This window comes from Acinonyx jubatus, chromosome D1 (genome assembly GCF_027475565.1).
Source record: "Acinonyx jubatus isolate Ajub_Pintada_27869175 chromosome D1, VMU_Ajub_asm_v1.0, whole genome shotgun sequence".
Lineage (NCBI taxonomy): Eukaryota > Metazoa > Chordata > Mammalia > Carnivora > Felidae > Acinonyx > Acinonyx jubatus.
This window is the reverse complement of record NC_069390.1, coordinates 19,255,221-19,278,352: the sequence shown is the minus strand read 5'-3', so window position 1 is coordinate 19,278,352 and position 23,132 is coordinate 19,255,221. Positions and strand designations below refer to the sequence as shown.

The following is a 23,132-nucleotide window of genomic DNA, read 5'->3' as shown; positions in this document are numbered from 1 at the left end:
GTGTTTGATTGTCATTTTATTTGTTTCATCTCTAGAATTCTTCCTCATGGGTACTGTATAACATGGCTTCATTTTACTGGAGAATAAAGAATGAGCCATATCAGGTAGTGGAATGTGCCATGCGAGCACTTCACTTCTCTTCCAGGTAAGGTTTCTCCCTTTCTGGACTGCCTGAGTCTCCATATAACTCAGGACTGTTAAAGAAACAATGCATAAGAAAACAGTATGAAGAAGCATTCTTTTGTACTTAACACTCTCCTCTATCCCTGTTCAAAGAATTTAGTCCCATCACAAAAAAAAAAAAAAAAAAAAAAAGACCAGTGTCAGAAAGCTCAAAGTTCAAATACATTATTTGTTCAGAGTTCAAAATGCAAAGTTTAATAATGTTCTTCTAATTTCCATTAAGGAAAAAATATATAATATAGACATGCTCTGATTCACTTGAGACTTGAATATAAGAAACTTGCCTGGAGGAATTAGCATAAATTAAATTTTTCTCAAAACAATTAATAAGCCCTAAATATATTTTAAAATCATAAAATGTCTGCAAGACCTTATTTTTGTGGCAAAATTTGTAGCTATCAGATTGAATAAGCACCATCAGTTATGTAAAAATGAAACAGTATGATTTTCTTAAGTTATTTTCTCCATCTATCGGTATACTCAAAGTTAAGTTCAATAACTTCAGATGTAATTTTCCCTTGTCAAGTAGTTATGTAATCATATAGAGCACATGCTTCTTTCCTAACATCTAATTACGCCTCTCCTTCTCTTTTAGGCACAATAAAGACATTGCCCTGGTCAACTTGGCAAATGTTCTGCACAGAGCTCACTTCTCTGCAGATGCTGCTGTTGTGGTCCATGCAGCTCTGGATGACAGTGACTTCTTCACCAGCTATTACACTTTGGGAAACATATACGCAGTAAATACAACGTTTTTGTTTTCATGAGCCAAACCAGTTGCTCTTTTCCTTTCTTTTTTAAATAATTTATTTCCAGTTAAAAATTACCTTTTTTCCTTCCTCTTTTGGTCTGAACAAGAAAAAGGGAATGGAAATGAAGAAATTAGGATGAAAAACCTCAACACAATAATGTATCATAATTGTCTTAGCCTCTTGACAAAAAAGAAAAATAATTAAATTGATAGTAATATTAAATTCCTGCAGAGTGCACCTCTTAAGCTAGTTATACTTTCTAGTTATCTTATACCATATCTTATGTTGTAGATTTGGTCACTGATCAAAAATAACGTTCACTGTAGAGTAAGATGTAAGTGTGAGCTCATAAATCATTAGGAGATTTGGACAGATCCAGCCAGTTCGTGGCTGACGTTTTTCCGTGTGTGTGTGTGTGTGTGTGTGTGTGTGTGTGTGTGTGTGTGTGTTTGTTTTTGTCTCTTCAGATGCTGGGGGAGTATAACCACTCAGTGCTCTGTTATGACCATGCTTTGCAAGCCAAACCTGGGTTTGAGCAAGCTATAAAGAGGAAGCATGCTGTCCTGTGTCAGCAAAAACTCGAGCAGAAATTGGAAGCTCAACATAGGTAATTGGAAAAGACAATTTCCCTGAAGCCCTAAGTTAGACCTGTGTAGGGTGATGTCAATGTTAATTTGTTCATTAGAATTAAGAAAAACCTCTTCATTACTGCTAGTCCTGTCCCTTTTCTCTAGGTGTAGGAAGCTCAGCACAATTCAGAAGAGTCTTTAATAGCATGGATTCCAGGAACTAGAGAATCTTTGCCGTAAATTCTGTCATTTTAGATCTTTACACTTCTGACCATCGATTGCTTTTATGAAGTCAGATGGATTGGGGTGCTCTTGAACACTAACTCTATTATGTTTTCATTTCCATAGAATGCATTGTCAGTAAAATCACTTGCATGTGCTATATTTGATCTTTCTCCCCTTTAGCTGCCTTGTTGGGTTATTGTTAAGTTAGTTAAGTGATGTTGAGAAACATTATTTGGTGCATATTTTAATCAGATTTCTATAAATTGTACAGTAATGAAATTCTGTTGTAGTTGGCCCTTGCAGTATGCTTAATTTAAAAAATGTATTTGATTCCATAAATAGTAGGGCCAGTTACGAAACTTCACATAACTCAAAGTGAATTGTTCTTCTCTTATGAAAGAGAACATTGAGGCTACTTTGATTATCAGAGAACTAAATGGACATTTGGAACTCCTTAGATTACTGTATTTGGTTATTTTCCAGTCAATTTAAAGCATAATGTGGTGAAAAGGAAGGAATGACCACTTACTTGTTTATACCTGACTTCTGTTACACCTGATCAGAACTTGTCCTGGCTGAGTGAATTGGTTCTCTGTGTAAGCACAGTCTGTACAGCTCCTAAATCTCCATATGTTACAATGTAATAGGTAGAAAGGATTTTATGACTAAAAATAATCAGGCAGCTGATCTATTGATACCAGGTGGTAGAAAATATTCCTTTCTAAGCCAGGCTTCTATGGTTTTTCCCAAAATCACAAACCCAGGGAGCTAGAGTTCAAGGGCTAGGTACTATTGGCCTTTTCTGTTAACCTTGTCTTTACGCAGAATCAAAAGAAAAGATGGAAAGGAGGCTTTGAATGTCAATGGAACTAACACAAACTTTGTGGAGGCAAATAGTTGTTGAGATGCAAAATGTTATAGTATATTGTTTTATATCTTTCGGGTACCTGAACCATCCCAACACACCATTTAAAGTCAGGATAGTTGTACTTAAGGGGAAGAATTTTGCATCCATCTTTTTTACCCCCAAGTTAACAAACGACAGGTTTATTTTACCCCATTATTTTGAACTTGTGGTACAGTGGTTGTAGCTTAAAAGGAAAAAAAAAAATTTTTAAGGAAAATAGTAATCATTGCTGATGACCACAAAATCTATGCAGTAAGTGTGTTTAAAAATTCAATTTTAAAGCTCTATAACTTTTTCCTCGTGTTGAAAAATGTTAAGATCCCTCCAGCGAACACTGAATGAGTTGAAAGAATACCAAAAACAGCATGACCACTACTTGAGACAGCAGGAGATCCTAGAGAAACATAAGCTGATTCAGGAGGAGCAAATCTTAAGAAATATCATCCATGAGACACAGATGGCAAAAGAAGCACAATTAGGTAAGTATTGATTCCAAATAATTGAAAACAGGTTAGGAAGTTCACTTCTAGCATGTTCTACGTTCATAACTTTTGTGTAGCCTTAAAGTAGTATAAAGTTGTGGTTTACGACTCCCCTCAGTCTTAAAAGTGAGTCCTCATAGTGGGTATACCAACAGACCTGGGGAGCTGGTTTCTAAAAAAGCTGGTCTCTAGCTTTTTTAAAATGCACATTTTAATGTAAAAAATTTTTTAGATCCTAGAAGTCTTAACAACAGTTGTTTGGCCAAGTGCATGCCAGTCTCTTGGAGATCTTTTTGAAATGCAGGTTCTGATCAGTAGGTCTGAGGTAGGACTGAAGATTCTGTATTTCTAACAAGCTCCTCCTATTGGATGTCTGTTGCTGCTGGTCTGAAAACACTGTGAGTAATGTGGCCCGGGCCATATATCAAGTAAACACAAGCCAGACATACCCTAGAAACAAAGCATCCACACACTCCAGCCAACACAAACTAACTCTTATTTTCTTGCTCCCTTAAAAACAAGTATTTTATTTTAAAAGATTTTAGACTGGGGGGCGCCTGGGTGGCGCAGTCGGTTAAGCGTCCGACTTCAGCCAGGTCATGATCTCGCGGTCCGTGAGTTCGAGCCCCGCGTCGGGCTCTGGGCTGATGGCTCAGAGCCTGGAGCCTGTTTCCGATTCTGTGTCTCCCTCTCTCTCTGCCCTTCTCCCGTTCTTGCTCTGTCTCTCTCTGTCCCAAAAATAAATAAAAAATGTTGAAAAAAAAATTAAAAAAAAAAAAAGATTTTAGACTGGTATTTGTCTCAAGCAGGAATTCTTAACCTGGTTAGTTTCAGGAGGTTCTAAATCCTCCCCAAAATTATATGCAGTAATGTGTGTGTGTACAATTTTTTTTTTTTTTCCCTGGGAAGAGGGCATATAGATTTTATTAAAACTTCTTAGAGTCCAGGGGCACCTAGGTGGTTCAGTCGGTTGAGCATCCAACTCTTGATTTCGGCTCAGGTCATGATCTCGGTTTGTGATTTTGAGTCCCTCATCAGGCTCTGTACTAACTGTGCGGAGCCTGCTTGGGATTCTCTCTCCCCCTATCTCTCTCTGCCCTGCCCCTCTCCCATGAACGCTCATGCCTGCGTGTGTCCGCATGCATGGTCTCTCTAAATAAATAAACAAACAAACAAACAAACTTAAAAAAATAAGAATTATTAAAACACAAAACAAAACAAAAACCTTTTTAAAGCCCATGACCCAATAGATCCACTGTCTTAAGGGCACTTGGGTTGACAGGATATCAGTGACTTGGTTATATCCAGAATGTCTCATTTCTGATAAAACCCATTGGGAGTAGATCTAACAGCTAGACACCAAAGAATAAATTAATAGAATCCCTTATATTATATACTTCTCCCTTGATAAATATATTGATCTGGGAGGCCTCTTAATCTTTAAACCTTAGCTGTGACCATTTAAAGTCCATTATACAATCCATCTAACAAGTTTTCTTTGCTTTTTTGCGTGTAAGGAGTATGTTCAGTCCTTGGGGTTATTCACTGCTTGCTCTGTATTGCAATACAACCAGAGCTCTTAAACATATAAATTTAAAACAAAAATATGAAGTAAATAAAGCAGACTGTCTCCAGAGAGATGGCAAAAGTCCCTTAAAACAGTGTAATTAATGATTTTACAGCCATAGAATGTAATTGCCACAAGATACTTTGGTGATTTAGCCCCTTTGTTTTTACAGGTGGAGAAACACCCTTCTTTAGAATGATTTAATTTAGTTAACCATTAGTTTCCCTGTGTAAGCACACCCTGTGTAGGTACTCTACCAGGCACTGACACCAAATGGCTTAGACTGAGGAAACCGTGTTGGCATTGCTGATCTTTCTCCACAATGGTAATTTCCTTTCTTATTCCAGGAAATCATCAGATATGCCGGCTGGTCAACCAGCAGCATAGTTTACACTGCCAGTGGGACCAACCTGTGCGCTACCATCGTGGAGACATTTTTGAAAATGTGGACTATGTTCAGGTCTTTTTCTTGGTCTCTTCTAGTTCTTATAACTTTGCATATCTAAGAGTAATATTGCTTCCCCCGACGCTTGATTCCTTGTATATTCGATCCTGAAAATTTGTGAATAATTTAAGGTTTGAGTATGTTTATGAAGTCAGATTTTATAGATAATACTCATTTGCTTCATGCATGACATTTCCAGATCCCCCAAGTACTAGCTGTAATGTCTATTCGTGTGTCTTTATTTCTTTTCTCCTTTACCATGAGAGCTTCACTGGATTGTTATTAGTATTTAACTCAAAGCCTTCATCTCCCCCGTTTAACTTATTCGAGTAATACCAGTAATTTAAAATTTGGGAAAGAGTAGCTGTGGTCTTTCCTGAAGTCATCAGTCCAGTTATGTTGCTTCAACTAAAAACTTTAACAAAATGACCATTATCAATAGAAAATTTTTATTAAGCCGTATTTCTTCATGCATGTGTGTTTTCTCTTTCTGTTTCTGTTTCTATGTATATCCATACGTATACGTGTACTTATATGCATACATATATGTGTAGTCATACACACACATACAATCCTAGCCTATCTAATTGGGAAAAAATAGTACATAATTATAATGATTCCAAATAGCATCTAATTGGTGCTGTTATAGATAGCAAACACAACCAGAGTTCCAAGTATCATCCACAAGGATGTTGGGAATAAAGTAACACGTTATCTTATCCTATCAAAATCTTATGTCTTTAATCATAGATCTAGGAATTTCCAGAGAGAAGCAGTTAAATAATTAAAAGATTAAAACAGCTTCTAGGGGAAGACAAACTGTGAAGAATTAATACACTTTAATCTGAAAAACTCCAGACCTCATTGAAAAAAAGAAGCAAAAATTAAGAGGCCATTTAGGGGAGAAGTAGTATAGGGACCACAAGCTTCCTGTGATTTGTCAAGTAGGTACTAGCAGTATCCCAGGTTTTATTTTCAAAGGACGATAAGACTTACACCTCTGAGATTATAGCTCCCAGCCTTGAATCCAAGCATTATTTTAAGGGGAAAAAAGGGAATATTTATAAATCAAATAGACTAAAACCCAGGTAACTTTGGGGACATACCATTGGAAGACTCCCCTGTACCAGTGTAGCGTTCAGTCTTATATATCCATAGGTTACATCTCTACTATATAGTGAAAGAATCCATTCTTTTCTACTCCCTCCCATACTGGTCCCATTTTCTTATCTAACAAGGTTTTAGAAATAAACAGAAGCTGTGGTATCCTGTAATAATATCAAACATTGATTTACCTTGGTTTGGAGGAAGACTGTATTTATATTTGGAGTTGATTGTGTAATAGTTATAATGCCTAAATCATAGCTATATTAAACTCTTGAGCCCTTTTTTAAGTTCCGTTGTTTCTACCACAGCACACGAATTTTATAGAGTAGCAATCATTTTAGTCTAGGTAGAGGAGGGGAATAATGAGCCAAACCTCTAGATAATAAGCTCATCATTAAACCTAAAAGAGACTAAATCATGAAAAGGAAGTAATGGGACAATAAAGAAGGGAAGTAAAGAATCCATGCCATTTTCCTCATATCCCAAGGGCATAGTTGATTGAGAATCGCTAACTATGCATTTTCTAAGAGAATGGTGTTGGGACCTAGTTCTGAAAATACAAACATCTGATTGCTTTGATACTAACCTACTTTCAGATTTCCTACTGGGTTTGAGTATTCACTAATATTTTGGGTTAGGTTAAATCTTAGTCATAACTTCTTTCCTGCTTCCAATTTGATTGAACTGTTCTTTTCATTTTCTAGTTTGGCGAGGATTCATCAACCTCCAGTATGATGTCTGTGAATTTTGATGTTCAGGCAAATCAGAGTGATATCAGTGATTTGGTCAAGTCTTCTCCTGTAGCCCATTCCATTCTCTGGATCTGGGGCAGGGATTCTGATGCATATAGGGTAAGAGAATGATAAAGGAGTTTTCTCAGATAAGATTTTTTAAAGCTGTGACCCTCACCTTCATTGATTAATATGGTCCCTATCACTGTTCAGCTTAGTTCCACAAACACTTATTAAACTTCTATTAAACAGAAGCCATTCTGCTAGGTAGCAGTTTAGCAAGACACAGGGTATGTCTTGAAGTCTTCTTCCAATCAAATGGGGCATATAGACACCCTGATTTTAGTTTAAAACTTTGGGCTCTGAGTATAATTACCAACCCTAGAAAGTTTCTAAATTTGACCTAAGTATATGTTCACATATACAGTTGACCCTCAAACAACATGGGGGCTAAAGGGGCCAAACCCCCATGCAGTCAAAAATCTGTGTATAACTTTTGATTCCCCCACAACTTAAGTACTGACAGTCTACTGTTGACTGAAGCCGTACTGACAACATAAACAGTAGATTAACATGTATTTTTTGTTGTAAGTATTATATACTATATTCTTACAATAAAGTAAGTGAGAGAAAAAAGATTAAGAAAGTCATGAGGAAGAGAAAATACAGTTTTAATACTTGCGCTGCATTTATCAAAAAAATCCACGTGTAAATAGACCTGCATAGTTCAAACCTGTTATTCAAGAGTCAACTGTATTTCACTTTAAAAAAATTTTTTTTTATTTTTTAGGGAGAGAGAGACAGCATGAGCATGGGAGAGGGGTAGAAAGGGAGAGAGACAGATGGAGGGAGGGAGGGAGGGAGGGAGGGAGAGAGAGAGAGAGAGAGAATGAGAGAATCTTAAGCAAGCTCCTTGCTCAGTGCAGAGGCCAATGCAGGACTCAATCCCACGACCCTGGGATTATGACCTGAGCCGAAATCAAGAGTGGGATGCTCAACTGACTGAGCCACCCTGGTGCCCCTGTATTTCAGTTTTTAATCAGCATTCTTGTATCAAGCTCCCAACTGTGTGTCAGGTTAGGACTATGAATACAGTACACAAGCTCTTTGCTGGAGCTTACATTCTGCCAGATGATATAGGTAATAAGTCAATAAGTGTCTTTCTAAGCTAGCTAAGAAATAAATAATCTGAGGACAGATACCATATATTTTTTATTCACTATTAAATTTTCAGAATTTAATCAGGTTTTTGTTCTAACAATTAATATGACCACTTAGATTTAGTTATAGGTAATACAAATTCTCCAGAGTTTCATAGCTTCAAGATTTAAGTTTAGTGGGACGCCTGGTGACTCAGTTAAGCATTGGACTTCAGCTCAGGTCATGATCTCAAGGTTCATGAGTTTGAGCACAGAGCCTGCAGATCCTCTGTCCCCCTCTCTCTCTGCCCCCTCCCCCACTTGTGCGCTCACTCTCTCTGAAAAATAAATAAACATTAAAAAAAAACAGATATAAGTTTAGTAAGCCTCTGATGTATGTTATTTATATTTAGAAAAATGAACATTTTACAAATCAAAAAATTGTTAAACTTTGGCATTGGCAAAGAAAAGGTCTTAGTTCAGAGGAAGTAGTTTTCTGTGCCAGTTTTATAAGCTTATATATGCTTTCAGTTACAAATCATAAACTCTACTTCAAATTGGCTTAAAAGATAATACGCCTCATATTATAGGACGTCCATAGATTAGAGCAAACTTTGGTTGGTTCAGCCCAGTGATATCATCAATTACCCATTTCTTTCCCTTTCAATTTACCATCCATAGTATTGGTTTCATCCTAAAGCTTGTCTTCCTCATGGTCATGAGGTGACAGCCAGCAGCAACTGGAGTAACATGTTCTTTGCTCCTATGTGGCTAAGAGACTTAGACCGGCTTTTCTTTCCCAGAAGCCCCAAGCAAGCGTCTCCTTGTATCTCATCGGGCTCAGCTGACTTAGCCCAACCCTGAACCAGTCTTAAGACCAACACTCTTCAATATAAAGAATTTTACAGTCTACCACTGTGTCTACGATTATCTTAAAATACTAAATTGTTCAAACTATCCTAGTATATTTATGTTCTTTTGAAAGTTTATTTAGCCTGTTGAAATACTGAATCCAAAGAAATTTATGAGAACTTTCTCTCTTCATTAGGACAAACAGCATATTCTGTGGCCTAAAAGAGCAGATTGTGTAGAAAGTTATCCGAGAGTCCCTATTGGTGGGGAATTGCCAACGTATTTTCTGCCTCCGGAAAACAAAGGACTCAGGCAAGTGCTGATGGATTTGGCAAAGCACTTGATTCTGCATGATTGTCATCTGGCAGTTCTTTGAGAGCACCATCCTTGGACTTGAAAGGTTAAGTCTTTATCTTGAAATCACCCAAACTTTGAAAATATGAATCTTGTTCCTTTTTCTTGTGCCAGGATCCACGAACTCAACAGTGATGATTATTCTTCAGAAGAAGAGGCCCAAACCCCTGACTGTTCCATAACTGACTTCAGAAAAAGCCAGACTCTGTCCTACTTAGTCAAAGAATTAGAGGTCCGCATGGATCTGAAAGCCAAAATGCCAGATGACCATGCACGAAAAGTAAGGCTCACTTAGGCTGGTGTTTATTGCCGTCCATACTGGGTGACTTCACAAGCCTCTTAGGCAGAACAAAAAATTGGTAGTTGTTGAACTTAAAAGTTTTTAAAACTAGAGATAGAGTTACAGAATTGGTGAAATCATTAAGAAGACAATCATGCCGTTGAAGGTGCTTCAGGGCTGCTGTTTACACAGACCACATAAGCACTCTCTCTAAGAGTGCTACAAAGATGAGCAACACAGAACTCTGTTTAGTTAAATGAAGCTCATCTACTGGAGGCCATTCTGACCACTTCAATTTAATGGTCAAGCCTCCATGAATTTATATAAATTGAAAGCTTGAAGATTCTCTTTCTGGCCTTATCAACCTGCTCTGGCCTTATATGAGGTCCTTAGAAGTTTGTATGAATTACAGCTACCTTACAGACATTATAGAGAAGTTCTGTTAAGCTTTGTTCTTTAATTCCTACTAGTTAATGTATAACTAGGAATGTTTTATTACTGAATATAAATTCTACATTCGATACCATACCATTCCATAGATACAAATGAAAAAATTACTTTTTTGACAGAGAAAACACACCATCACAATAACCTTTTTAAAAAGTCAATTTTAAAACTGAACAGTTACTACTTACAGTCAACAAACATTTACTGAGGCAGAAAACATTATGTGCCAGGCACTGTTTGGAATACTAGGAAAGGTAAATAGACCATGATCCCTACCATACAGTTGCTCACAGTTGCACAGATGTTACAGGACCATAGAGCAATTGAGATCCAGTGCTTTTCCCACTAGAAAAGATAGAAGATTTTTTATTGTATCAAGTATTAGATGCTATTGTCTTTTGAAAAATTTCTCTTTTGATTTTGGACACTTATGTTGACTTTAATGGGATATGGTATATCACCTTAATAATGTATGTGGTATACATCTCTTAACATGTTTTAGTTAAAGGAAACTAGGGTATTCATATAAGCAGGTCAACACCTGTTGGTATGCTGATGACCTCATGTTTTTATATATGTATGTGTGTATATATATGTGTGTGTGTGTGTATATCTATATATATGTTTATAAACATCTATTCAAATTAGCTGTTCCTGAGGAGCTCAAGACTGCTATCTGTAGAATTCTTTCAAATGTCTTCCCTGTTATTTTCAATTGAGTCAGTCTTCCTTTTGATGTTTTCAGATTTTGCTTTCCCGTATTAATAACTATACTATCCCAGAAGAAGAAATTGGGTCTTTCTTATTTCATGCTATTAATAAGGTAAGTCACCTACTTTAGACATCTGAAATTTAAATGCTTAGTAATTGTAATTAAAAGTTAAACTGCATGCACTAAAAATCTGTCAGAACAAGTACTATATTCTTGCATTAACTGAGGTATTTTGGGTTTTTTCAGCCAAATGCTCCTGTCTGGCTGATACTCAATGAAGCTGGACTCTACTGGAGAGCAGTAGGAAACAGCACTTTTGCTATTGCTTGTCTTCAGAGGGCTTTGAATTTGGCTCCACTTCAGTACCAGGACATTCCTCTTGTGAACTTGGCCAACCTTTTGATTCACTATGGCCTCCATCTTGATGCCACTAAGCTGCTACTTCAAGCTTTGGCCATCAATAGCTCTGAGGTGAGGTTTTATGTTTGTAGCTCCATGTACTGTGTCGTGGTAGCTCAAATTCAGAGCACAATTTGTATTTTTCTGGGGAGGGCATAAAAAAAAAAAATCTCGCATATTTTTCAGAGCAGAATTTGCATATTTTGAGATGACATAAAACAGATTTTGTTTCATTTTATTTCTGATGTATTCATTTATTTTTTTGTATTGATTTGTTTTATTTTGTACAAATGTAGAATCATGCTAATTATATTTTTCTGTATCTTGCCATTACAGCAATATATCCCTGATATATTTTAGATGTATTTAATTTCTTTTTTCTTAATTTTAATTCCAATGAAGTTAACATGCAGTGTTATATTAGCTGTACAATGTAGTGATTCAACAATTCCATACATCACCAGTGTTCATCACAAGTGCACTCCTTTTGTTTTTTTAATGTTTATTTACTTATTTTGAGAGAGAGTGTGAGAGCATGAGCGAGCACAGGCGAGCATGGGGCAGAGAGATTGGGGAGTGGGGGAGAGCACATGCATACTTGTGAGAGCACAAGGGAGGGGCAGAGAGAGGGAGAGAATCTCAGGCTCCATGCTGTCAGTGCAGAGCCCCATGCAGGGTTCCATCTCCCTAACTGTGAGATCATGACCTGAGCCAAAATCCAGAGTCAGGTGCTCAACCGAGTCACCCAGGCGCCCCTCAAGTATGCTCCTTAATCCCCATCATCTATTTCACCCATCATCCCCCTGCCCACCTCCCTTCTGGTAACCATCAGGTTGTTCTCTATAGTTAAGAGTCTGTTTCTCGGTTTGTCTCTCTCTCTCTCTCTTTTTTTTCTTTTGCCTGTTTGTTTTGTTCCTCAAATTTTACATTTGAGTTAAATCATATGGTATTTGTCTTTCTGTGTCTTATTTCACTTAGCATTATATTCTCTGTCTCCATCCATCTCATTGCAAATGGCAAGATTTCACCCTTTCTTATGACTGGTTAATATTTCATTGTGTATATACACCTCATTTTCTTTGTCCATTCATCAATCAATGGATATTTGGGCTGCTTCCATATCTTGGCTATTGTAAACATCAACATAGGGGTTCATATACCCCTTTGAATCCCTTTGAATTAGTGTTTTTTTTATTCTTTGGATAAATATCCAGTAGTGTGATTACTGGATCATAGGGTAAGGGTTTTTTTTTGGTTTTTGTTTTTTTAAGGTTTTAAGGAACTTACTATTTTCCGCAGTGGTTGCACCAGTTTGCATTCCCACCAACAGTGTACAAGGGTTCCTTTTCTCCACATCCTTGCCAACACTTGATGTTTCTTGTGTTTTTCATTTTAGCCATTCTGATAAGTGTGAGGTGATACCTCATTGTGGTTTTGATTTGCATTTCCCTGATGATGAGTGAGGTTGAATATCTTTTCATGTGTCTGTTGCCCATCTGGATGTCTTCTTTGGAGAAATGTCTGTTCATGTCTTCTGCCCATTTTTTAACTGGATTATTTGTTTTTTGGGTGTTGAGTTGTATCAGTTCTTTATATATTTTGAATACTAACCCTTTACCAGATATGTCATTTGCAAATATGTTAATTGTTTGTTAATTGTTTTGTTAATTGTTTCCTTCACTGTGCAGAAACTTTTTATTTTGAAGTAGTCCCAATAGTTTATCTTTGCTTTTATTTCCCTTGCCTCAGAGACATATCTAGAAAAATGTTGCTATGGCAGGTGTCAGAGAAATTGCTGCCTGTGCTCTCTTCTAGGAGTTTTATGGTTTCAGGTCTCACATTTAGGTCTTTAATCCATTTTGAGTTTATTTTTCTGTATGATTTAGAAGGTGGTCCAATTTTATTATTTTGCATATACCTGACCAGTTTTCCCAATACCATTTGTTGAAGAAATATTGGATATTCTTCCCTGCTTTGTCAAATATTAATTGACCATACAATTGTGGGTTTATTCCTGGGTTTTCTATCCTGTTCCGTTGTGTATCTCTTTTTGTGCCAATACCATACTGTTTGGATTAGTACAGCTTCATAATATAATTTGAAGTCCAGAATTGTGATTCCTCTAGCTTTGCTTTGCTTTTTCAAAATTGCTCTGGCTATTTGGGGTCTTTTGTGGTTACATATTAATCTTAGGATTTTTCTAATTCTGCGAAAAATGCTGTTGGTGTTTTGATAAGGATTGCATTAAATGGGTAGATTGCTTTGAGTAGCATAGACATCTTAATAATATTTGTTGTACCAATTCATGACTATGGAATGTCTTTCCATTTCTTTTTGTCATCTTCAGTTTCTTCCTTCAGTGTTTTATAGTTTTCAGAGTACAGGTCTTTCACCTCTTCAGTTAGGTTTATTCCTAAGTATCTTATTATTTTCGATGCAACTGTAAATGGGGTTGTTTGCTTAATTTCTCTTTCTGCTGGTTCATTATAGTGTATAGAAGTGCAACAGATTTCTGCACATTGATTTTGTATACTACAACTTTACTGAATTCATTTATCAGTTCTAGTTGTTTCTTGTGGAGACTTTAGACTTTTTATTTTATTTTATTTTTTAATTTACATCCAAATTAGTTAGCTAGACTTTTCTATATATGGTATCACGTCATCTGCAGATAGTGAAAGTTTTACTTCTTCCATACTAGTTTGGATGCCTTTTGTTTCTTTTTGTTGTCTGGCTGCTATGGCTAGAACAGCTAGTACTATGTTGAATAAAAGTGGTGAGAGTGGACATCCTCATCTTGTTCCTAACATTAGAGAAGAAGCTCTGATTTTTCCCATTGAGTATTATGTTTCCTGTGGGTTTTTCATATATGGCCTTTATTATATTGAGGTATGTTCCCTCTAAACCTACTTTGTTGAGGGCTCTGATTGTCAATGGATATTATACCTTGTCAAATGCTTTTTCTATGTTTATCGATCATATGGTTTTTATTCTTTCTCACTGATGTGATGTGATGTATCATATTGATTGACTTGCAAATACCGAACCACCCTTGCATCCCAGAAATAAATCTCACTTGATTGTGGTGAATGACTTTTTTAATGTATTGTTGGATTGAGTTTGCTGGTATTTTTTGTATCTATGTTCGTCAGAGATCTTGGCCTATAGTTGTCTTTTGTGTGTGTGTGTGTGTGTGTGTGTGTGATTTATTTTAAATGACTGAAATTTATAATTACGTGGTTAATTTACTTGTAAGAACTGATGTTTAAATAAGAATGATCTAGCTACTGGGGCGCCTGGTGACTCAGCTAAGCGTCCAACTTCTGCTTAGGTCATGATCTCACCGTTAATGAGTTCAAGCCCAACGTGGAGCTCTGTGCTGACAGCTCAGAGCCTAAAGCCTGCTTAGGATTCTGTGTCTCCCTCTCTCTCTCTGTCCCTCCCCCACTCATGCTCTGTCTTTCTTGCCTTCAAAAATAAATAAACATTAAAAAAAATTTTTTTTAAAGAATGATATAGCTACTAAAGATATACTGCTACTTTTTTGTCAATCTGAAACATCTGGTTCTTTTTTTATCCTTCTCATCACAGCATGCATTCTGCTTAATATTATACTGTTTTACAACTTTAATTTATAGATGTCTTTTTACCAACTAAGCCAGAGCACAGTTTAAAGGTTGTATTGATAAGAATAGGTAAATGGATGATATTCATGCCCTGAACTTTCCACATGCAGGCCATGGAGTTAATCACTCCTGTGCAGTTAGTTACTTTTGTTTATAGTTTCTAAGATACCACTTCTTTTTCCATATTTTAACATCTCTGAAATAAGGATGCATGTTACAATTGATGACATCTTCGTTTGATAAAATACAGTTATAATAAATACATAGTTAAACTGCTTTTATACCCAGTGTTTAACTCTTTGTAAATTTTATATCCAAAGAAACTTTTAGAAAAAATGTGCCCGAGTGGTTTAAGTTTATCTGTGGTATTATTAGAACTAATTTTTTTTTTGAGTATGAGAAGAAAGTATTGCCTGTTAAGAATTTCCTTTTAAATATACAAATTCACAAGTGGATTTTAAGTGAAGGTTTACAATTGCTATACTATACAACAGGCCAAGTGCCAAAAAAGTATAGCAAATATTTATCAAATGTTTGCTGTGTGCCAGGTGCAGGTACAGTGAGAACAGATGCTATATAAAAGGGATGTGATGATTGGGCACCCAAAGGAAGGCTAACACAGTTGTATTCCCCAATACTTGTTTCGCTTTCTACTGCCACCAGCTAAGGCAATCAGTATTCTTCTAAAGAAAAAAGAGCTCCCTTAGAGATTAGTTGTGGTACTACAGTAATAATAAAAAGATAAATCAGTGGATCAGAGTAGATATCACAGAAATATACCTTAATCAGCACCCCACCCCCAAATGTCAACATTTGGAAATAATTCCTGTATTTCTTCTAACCAAATATTTCATAGTGTTGCAACACTATTGTACTGGTGATCGTTAAAGATTATTATATAAAAAAGTTTTAGTACCAGACAGTTTTTATTAGCCATCAATAATGACTCTATATGAATTTATATATCACAGCTTACTCCTCACTTGTTGGATATTTAGGTTCCACAGTGCATAGCTGTTATCAATAATAATTTTCTGCATAAGGCCTTTTCTGTATTCCAGATAATTTTCTTAGGAAAGATTGCTAGCAGTGGAATTACTAAGTCAATGAGAGAATGAATGTTATGATGGCTTTGATACAAAATGCCAAACATCTACCAAAAGATTTGGGCCAATATATATTGCCATAATCAAGGTTGGAAAATATTCATTTCCTGTGTATCTTCACCGAATTGGGCACATGAATTAACTGGTAACTTTTAATTGATTGCTTATTAGAGCCAGGCACCATAACGATCAATTGACATGTGATAACTCATTTAATCCTCAACAACAACCCTGTATGTACGATTTACCCATTTGATAGATAAACTCAAAAGGATTTACCAGAAGTCACAGAGCTTGGATTTGAACTCAGGGAGATTAGCCACAGAACTCATGCTCTTTCGCATGTATTGCCTCTGAGTAAACATTTGTAAAACAAGTTTACTTTAAAAAATTTCACTTCTATTTTGTAACATAAATTTCTTTATCCTTTAATTGTATTGTTGTTTTTGTTGTTTCCTAAAGACTTTATGTTTTTTAAGTAATCTCTACAGTCAGTGTGGGGCTCAAACCTACAACCCTGAGATCAAGTGTCGCATGATCCACTGAGTCAGCCAGGCACCCCTTTAATTGTATTTTTTTTTAGATACTTTTCTTCCTTTTTTTTTTTTAGTTTTTTTTTAGTTTTTTTAAGTTTATTTATTGATTTTGAGAGAGAAAGAGAGACAGCATGAGCAGGGTAGCAACAGAGAGAGAGGGAGAGAGAGAGAATCCCAAGCAGGCTCTGCATTGTCAGTGTAGAACCCCATGTAGGGCCTGGACCCACAAACCGTGAGATCATGACCCTAGCAGAAATCAAAAGTCAGACACTTGGGGCACATGAGTGGCTCAGTTGGTTAAGCATCCCACTTTGGTTCAGGTCACGTTCACGTGGTTCATGAGTTCAAACCCCACGTCATCGGGCTCTGTGCTGACAGCTCAGAGCCTGGAGCCTGCTTCGAATTCTGTCTCCCTCTCTCTCTGCCCCTCTTCTGCTCACACTCTGTCTCTCTCTCAAAAATAATAAAAATTAAAAAATAAAAAAGAGATGCCACGCAGGTGCCCCAATTATATTTTTAAAGTAAAAGTTGTGTATGCATTTTGCTCATTTTCTTTTGATTTTTATTATTAGATTTAAGGTGTTTTCACAAGATGTGTGAAAACAAGTAGTTCTATTTTAGTTTTGCTATTACTTGTCTTCAAATAGTTGACTCTCGGGGCACCTGGGTGGCTCAGTTGGTTAAGTGTCCGACTTCAGCTCAGGTCATGATCTCTCGGTCTATGAGTTCGAGCCCCATGTCAGGCTCTGTGCTGACAGCTCAGAGTCTGGAACCTGCTTCGGATCCTATGTCTCCCTCTCTCTCTGCCCCACTTCTGCTCATGCTTTGTCTCTTCATCTTTCAAAACTGAATAAATGCTGGGGCGCCTGGGTGGCTCAGTCGGTTGAGCGTCCGACTTCAGCTCAGGTCACGATCTCGCGGTCCGCGAGTTCAAGCCCCGCGTCGGGCTCTGGGCTGATGGCTCAGAGCCTGGAGCCTGCTTCCGATTCTGTGTCTCCCTCTCTCTCTCTGCCCCTCCCCCATTCATGCTGTGTCTCTCTCTGTCTCAAAAATAAATAAATGTTAAAAAAAAAAATTTATAAAAAATAAAAAAACTGAATAAATGCTAAAAAAAATTATAAATAAATAAACAGTTAACTCTACAATATGCTAAAATATTTCCCTATGTTGTCTTCAAGACGATTTGTAGCTTTAGGTTTTACATTTAGGTTTGTAATCCATTTCAAGTTAAATTTTTTTTTGTACTGGGAGGTAGAGATCAAAGTTCATTCATCAGAGTTCATATCACATAGATATCCGGTTGTTCTAGCACCATATCTTGATAACTCTATCATTTCCCGCTGAATCACCTATCACCTTTGCTCCGAACTGCAGACTTCTTTATCCGACAGCTTACTTGACATCTCCATGTGGATGTCTAAAACACACTTTAAAACTAAAGGCCCAAACTAAGCTCCTTAACATCGTTCCAATCTTTACTGCTCAGTCTTTCCCATTTCAGGAAACAGTAAAGCCTATAGCTCAGGACAAAAGCTTGGAGCCGTCCTTCACACTTTTTTCTCTCTCAGGGTAATTAACCTTGCTAATATTTTCAAAATATTTCACTATTTATCATCATCTCCATTGCCAGGCTGTCTGATCCAAACCACCATTATCTTTTATCTGGATTATTTCATTAGCCTCCTAACAGTGTCTTTGCTTTTGGCCTTTGTCCCCTTACAGTCTCTTCACAATACAGCAACCAGTGAATCCTTATAAAAAGTCAGATGTTGTCATTTTGTCTGTTCAGATCTCTGCAGTGGTACTCCATATAACTCATAGTAAAAGACAAGAATTTATAATAGTGTAGAAGATCCTACATGACCTTATTACTTTTCTGACCTCATCCCCATGAAATCATTCCTTTGCTCATTCTGTTTTAACTACTTGGCCTGTCTGCAGTTCCTTGAGCATACTAGGCATGCTCCCACCTCAGTGCCTTTATACTTTATATTCTCTCTGGAATACTCCACCAAGATTCTTGAGAGCTTGCTTCATCTCCTTAAAATCCTTTAAAATACTAACTTCTCAGTAAGTCTTTCCCTTACTACTCTATTAAAAATGGCACTCCACACCCCACTGTGGTCTACTTAATGCCTCTTCCCTGCTGTGCTCTTCTCCATCACATTTTTCTCATACTTGCGTGATACCCTCATGGTTTCGTGACACTTGACTATTAGGTCTTCTAAGGCAGTGACTTATGTTTCTTATTTTCTGCTGTATCCCCAGTGTCCAAAACAATGTCTAAAACATTAGTAAACACTCAGTAATTATTTTCTAGATGAAATGATGAAAATTCTTTTTTTTTTTCTTTTTTTTTTTTTTACAAAATGGTAATTAGTTTATCTCAGTGTAAGATATTTGCACAACCATCATTCTGGTCATAGGAATAGACATTTGTTTCCCTATGTAAAAATATAAAGACACTTTGAAATCTAAGTCTAAATTAGAAATCTAAGTCTAAATTTGAGTTTGTATCTGGGTATGAACCATTAAGTAAGATTTTAAACGTAATCTGAGAGCTACTTTGATTATACCTCTGTAATCTGGAATATTTTATACATCTTGGCTTGGTTATAGTGAGACATTTTGGATGACCTTAACAGCCTGAATCAAAAGCAAGTAGTTGTATAAATCATAGGTATTGCTTTTCATAGGGGTATATTGCACAACTTGAGAACAAAACATTCTTAGATCCTTTAAAATATTTTTAATGATAAAGTAAGTGTAGAATAAATGGTTTGTACACAAGCAAATACAAATTACCTGGCATTAGGTGTATTTCAACTGAAATGACCTAAACCGAATACTTTGGGTTGCTTATGAAAACAGTAACAACAAACATTTGAAAAAGAGAATACAAAAACTATTTATAATAGCATCAAAATATCATATATCTAGAAATAAATTCAAAGGGAAGCTGTATAAGGTTTCTATACCGGATTGTAAAACATTACTAAGAAAAAGAAGCCCTAAATAAGTGGAAAGAGACACTATGTTCATGGATGGGAAGATTCAGTATTGTTAAGATGTAAAATCTCTCCAGATTGATTTATAAATTCAATCCCAAGCTCCTGGCACTTAATGCATATGTATGCGTAAATGGATAAGTTGATTCTAAAATCTATGCAGAAATGGATCTAGAATAGCCAAAATATTTGTGAGTGAGGGGGAGAAAAAACAGAGTTGGAAGACTTCTATGACTAGATTTCAAGACTTGCCGTAATTAAGTCAGTATGGCATTGGCCCAAGGATACTCAAATATATCAATGGAACACATTAAAAAATTTGAAATAGGCCCCTACATATATGGTCACCTGACATATGACAAAGGCACACTAGTAGTTTAGGGGGATGGGGGCACCTTTTGGTTTTACAGTAAGTAGTGCTGGAATACTTACTTGGATATCCCTATGGAAAAAGGAATGAACCTTGACTCCTCTCTCACTTTGTACACAGAATTAAATTGAAGTGGATCATGCACCAAAATGTGAAAGATGAAGCAATAAAGCTTCTTAATGAAAACATAAAAGAAGGTCTTCATGATGTTACAGTAGGCAAAGATTTTTAAAAGCACTAACTGAAAAAAGAAGCACAAACTGTAAAATACATATTTTTATAAATATGTAATATTTTATATATATGCATATATGCGAAAATTGAACTTCATTAAAATTAAGAAGTCCTGTTTATCAGAGATACCAGTAAGAGAATAAAAAGGCAAACCCCAGATTGGGAGAAGATACTTGCAATAAATATTTCCAATGAAGGACTCATATCTAGTGCATATATAAAGAACTCTTTCAAATTACGAAGAAAAACACAGCTTACTTTTTTTTAATGGGGAAAACAACAGGCACTTCAGAAATGAGGAAATTCAAATGACCAATAAGCACATGAAAAAATATTCAACATCATTACTGATACAAGTTAAAAACCACATTGAGATGATACTTGATCATCTCACTAAACCAGCTAAATTTAAAAGACTGGGACAATACCAACTCAGTAAATTCTCCTACTTGCCGGTAGGAATGTAAATTTGTACGTCTGCTTTAGAAAACTGTTTGTTTGTAGCCCATAAAACTAAATATATGCCTACCTTAAGACCCACTGCAAAGTATATAGCCAAGGAAAATTAGTACGTACGTCTGTCAAAAGATAGTTGCAAGAATGTTCATAGTAGCTTTATTCATAATGGCCCCAAATTGGAAACAATCCAAATCTTATCAGAAGGAGAAGGGATAAGCAAACTATGTATACTCACATGGTAAATATTGCATATCAGTTTTTTAAAAAAATAAACTGATAACCCAAAAAACACTCCGTTTCTTAAGCCTTAGATATTGTACTGACTGAAAGAATCTACAAAAGGGTACAAGATTATATACACATAAAAGGGGAATATGCTGTTTGATTCCATTTATATGAAGTTTAAGAACAGGCAGAGCTAATCTATGGTGATAGAACATCACCACAGTAGTTACCTCTAGGATTAGGGTTGGGTTGCCTAAGGGAATCTTTTTTATCTTAAGTTTATTTATTTATTTTGAGGGGGGGAGGGGCAGAGAGAGAAGGAGGGAGAAAGAATCCCAAACAAGGCTCCACACTGTCAGCACTATCACACGGGGCTTGAACTCACAAACTGCGAGATCATGACCTGAGCTGAAATCGAGATGGATGCTTAACCGACTGAGCCACCCAGGTGCCCCTTCCCAAGGGAATCTTTTGAGGTATTAGAAACATTCTAAATGTTTTATATCTTGAGATGAGTGCTGGTTACAGGGATATATATGCATATAAAAATTCATTGAACTGTACACTTAAGACTAGTATATATTACACTATGTATTTTTTATCATAGTAAAAAGGTAAAAAAATAAATTTACATTTGTTACAGTGTAGATTTGACTGGTGTAATTAAAATAGGTAGTTAGCCATTAACTTTTATGGGATAACCTAAAAGAAGCTAAAAGACATATACTGTGAAAGTTTTATAACTCTCAGAAAATATTAATTCACTAACATTTAAATTTTTTTTTTTTTTTTTTTTGTCTTTTCAGCCCCTGACCTTTTTGAGCCTGGGAAATGCTTACCTTGCTCTGAAGAATATCAGTGGGGCACTTGAGGCCTTTAGACAGGCTTTGAAATTAACTACCAAATGCCCAGAATGTGAAAACAGCCTGAAGCTGATTCGCTGTATGCAGTTTTATCCTTTTCTGTACAACATCACCTCTTCTGTTTGCAGTGGTAAGCAGCTTATATTAAGTGCCGACAAAATGATGAACACAACCAAGGTTCCTATTCTGATCAGCAGAACACAAAATGATTTTCTCGGTTTTTCCCAAGGATTTTATGTAACTAGTATATTCTGTATACATAGGAAAGAAGTTAATTCATTCCTTACTATATAGAGCCTTGGGGTAATTCCCAGAACCCTAGATGAGAAAGGCCAGCTAAAGTATATTTGACTAAAATTGATAGACTTCTCTCCACAAAATCTATGATTTTTTTAATGATCGATATTAATGGTAAAGGGTACATTTTCTGTCCATAAAGACAATCTGCAATACAATTTAAGTGGTTTTTCTGTCTTCTTTCACTGAAATACACCCCCTTGCCTTCCAGTGAAAGTGATCCAGATCTTGACTACACCTCTAAAGCAGTCACGTGACATTAATTGGTATCTTCTTGCATTCTTCCCCTTTCTCACACAGCCACCAAAATATATGCATGTGCATAAGTGTGTCCACCTGGGTAATGGTTTGAGTTAATATCTGAACTACTGTAAATTCATTAGTTAGAACTCCCTAGGAGTTCGATTATGTTTACTTATTTAACTTTGACTTCAAGAAAAAAGAGTCTGACTTGAATTATGAGGGGTGAGGTTTATATACATATGGATCCTCAGAACCTCACTGTTGTAGAACACACAGTAGGTGCTTTGTCAATGTGGAAATTAGATCATAATATTCAAGCAGAGGGCTATCAGTCCATCACCTTCACCTAAGGAAAAAAAAATCCCTAATGCTCACTTGGTTAAGTGATTTATCTAAAAGACATCAACAATTTACCGGTAGATTTAGCACTTCAAACTGGTTTTCCAGATTCACCTGTACAAGACTGCCTTAGGATTTTAATGAAATGACAGGCAGTAAGTTGTATTTACATTTTTAAGTATCAGAAGCCAGTTTTTTATTTTTATTTATTTTTTTTTAATCTGGTTGCTTTTTTATTTTATTTATTTATTTATTTATTTATTTATTTATTTATTTATTTATTTTTTAAATATATGAAATTTATTGTCAGATTGGTTTCCATACAACACCCAGTGCTCATCCCAACAGGTGCCCTCCTCAATACCCATCACCCACCCTCCCCTCCCTCCCGCCCCCCATCAGCCCTCAGCTTGTTCTCATTTTTTAAGAGTCTCTCATGCTTTGGCTCTCTCCCAGTCTAACCTCTGTTTTTAGAAGCCAGTTTTTTAGTGAAGAAACCAAAAATCCCGCAGCTCCGTAACTCCATAGCTCAGCTGTGGCTCAGTACTGAGCACGGTGTAAACTGGAGTTCTTGCATGAAGGCTGAAGGCCTAAGACAGTGTTGATGGTGCAGCAGTGGAGGGACCCGTGCCAGAGTCCTACAGATTCGTGTGTGAGCCCTAACTCTTCCATTAC

At 36.4% G+C, this 23,132-nt stretch overlaps 1 protein-coding gene across 3 annotated transcripts in view; it reads left to right on the top strand.

Moving 5' to 3' along the window:
* Positions 1 to 23,132, top strand: part of TTC17 (tetratricopeptide repeat domain 17) — a 125,246-nt gene that overhangs the window by 32,283 nt on the left and 69,831 nt on the right. For all 3 annotated transcript variants that reach the window (XM_027072857.2, XM_027072856.2, XM_053203280.1), the window contains exons 6-16: positions 36 to 145; positions 779 to 923; positions 1,403 to 1,542; positions 2,955 to 3,115; positions 5,033 to 5,145; positions 6,942 to 7,088; positions 9,156 to 9,271; positions 9,428 to 9,593; positions 10,786 to 10,863; positions 10,999 to 11,223; positions 21,522 to 21,708. In XM_027072857.2, coding sequence (XP_026928658.1) covers positions 36 to 145; positions 779 to 923; positions 1,403 to 1,542; positions 2,955 to 3,115; positions 5,033 to 5,145; positions 6,942 to 7,088; positions 9,156 to 9,271; positions 9,428 to 9,593; positions 10,786 to 10,863; positions 10,999 to 11,223; positions 21,522 to 21,708 — 1,588 coding nt within the window. The remainder of the gene's footprint in view (positions 1 to 35; positions 146 to 778; positions 924 to 1,402; positions 1,543 to 2,954; positions 3,116 to 5,032; positions 5,146 to 6,941; positions 7,089 to 9,155; positions 9,272 to 9,427; positions 9,594 to 10,785; positions 10,864 to 10,998; positions 11,224 to 21,521; positions 21,709 to 23,132) is intronic.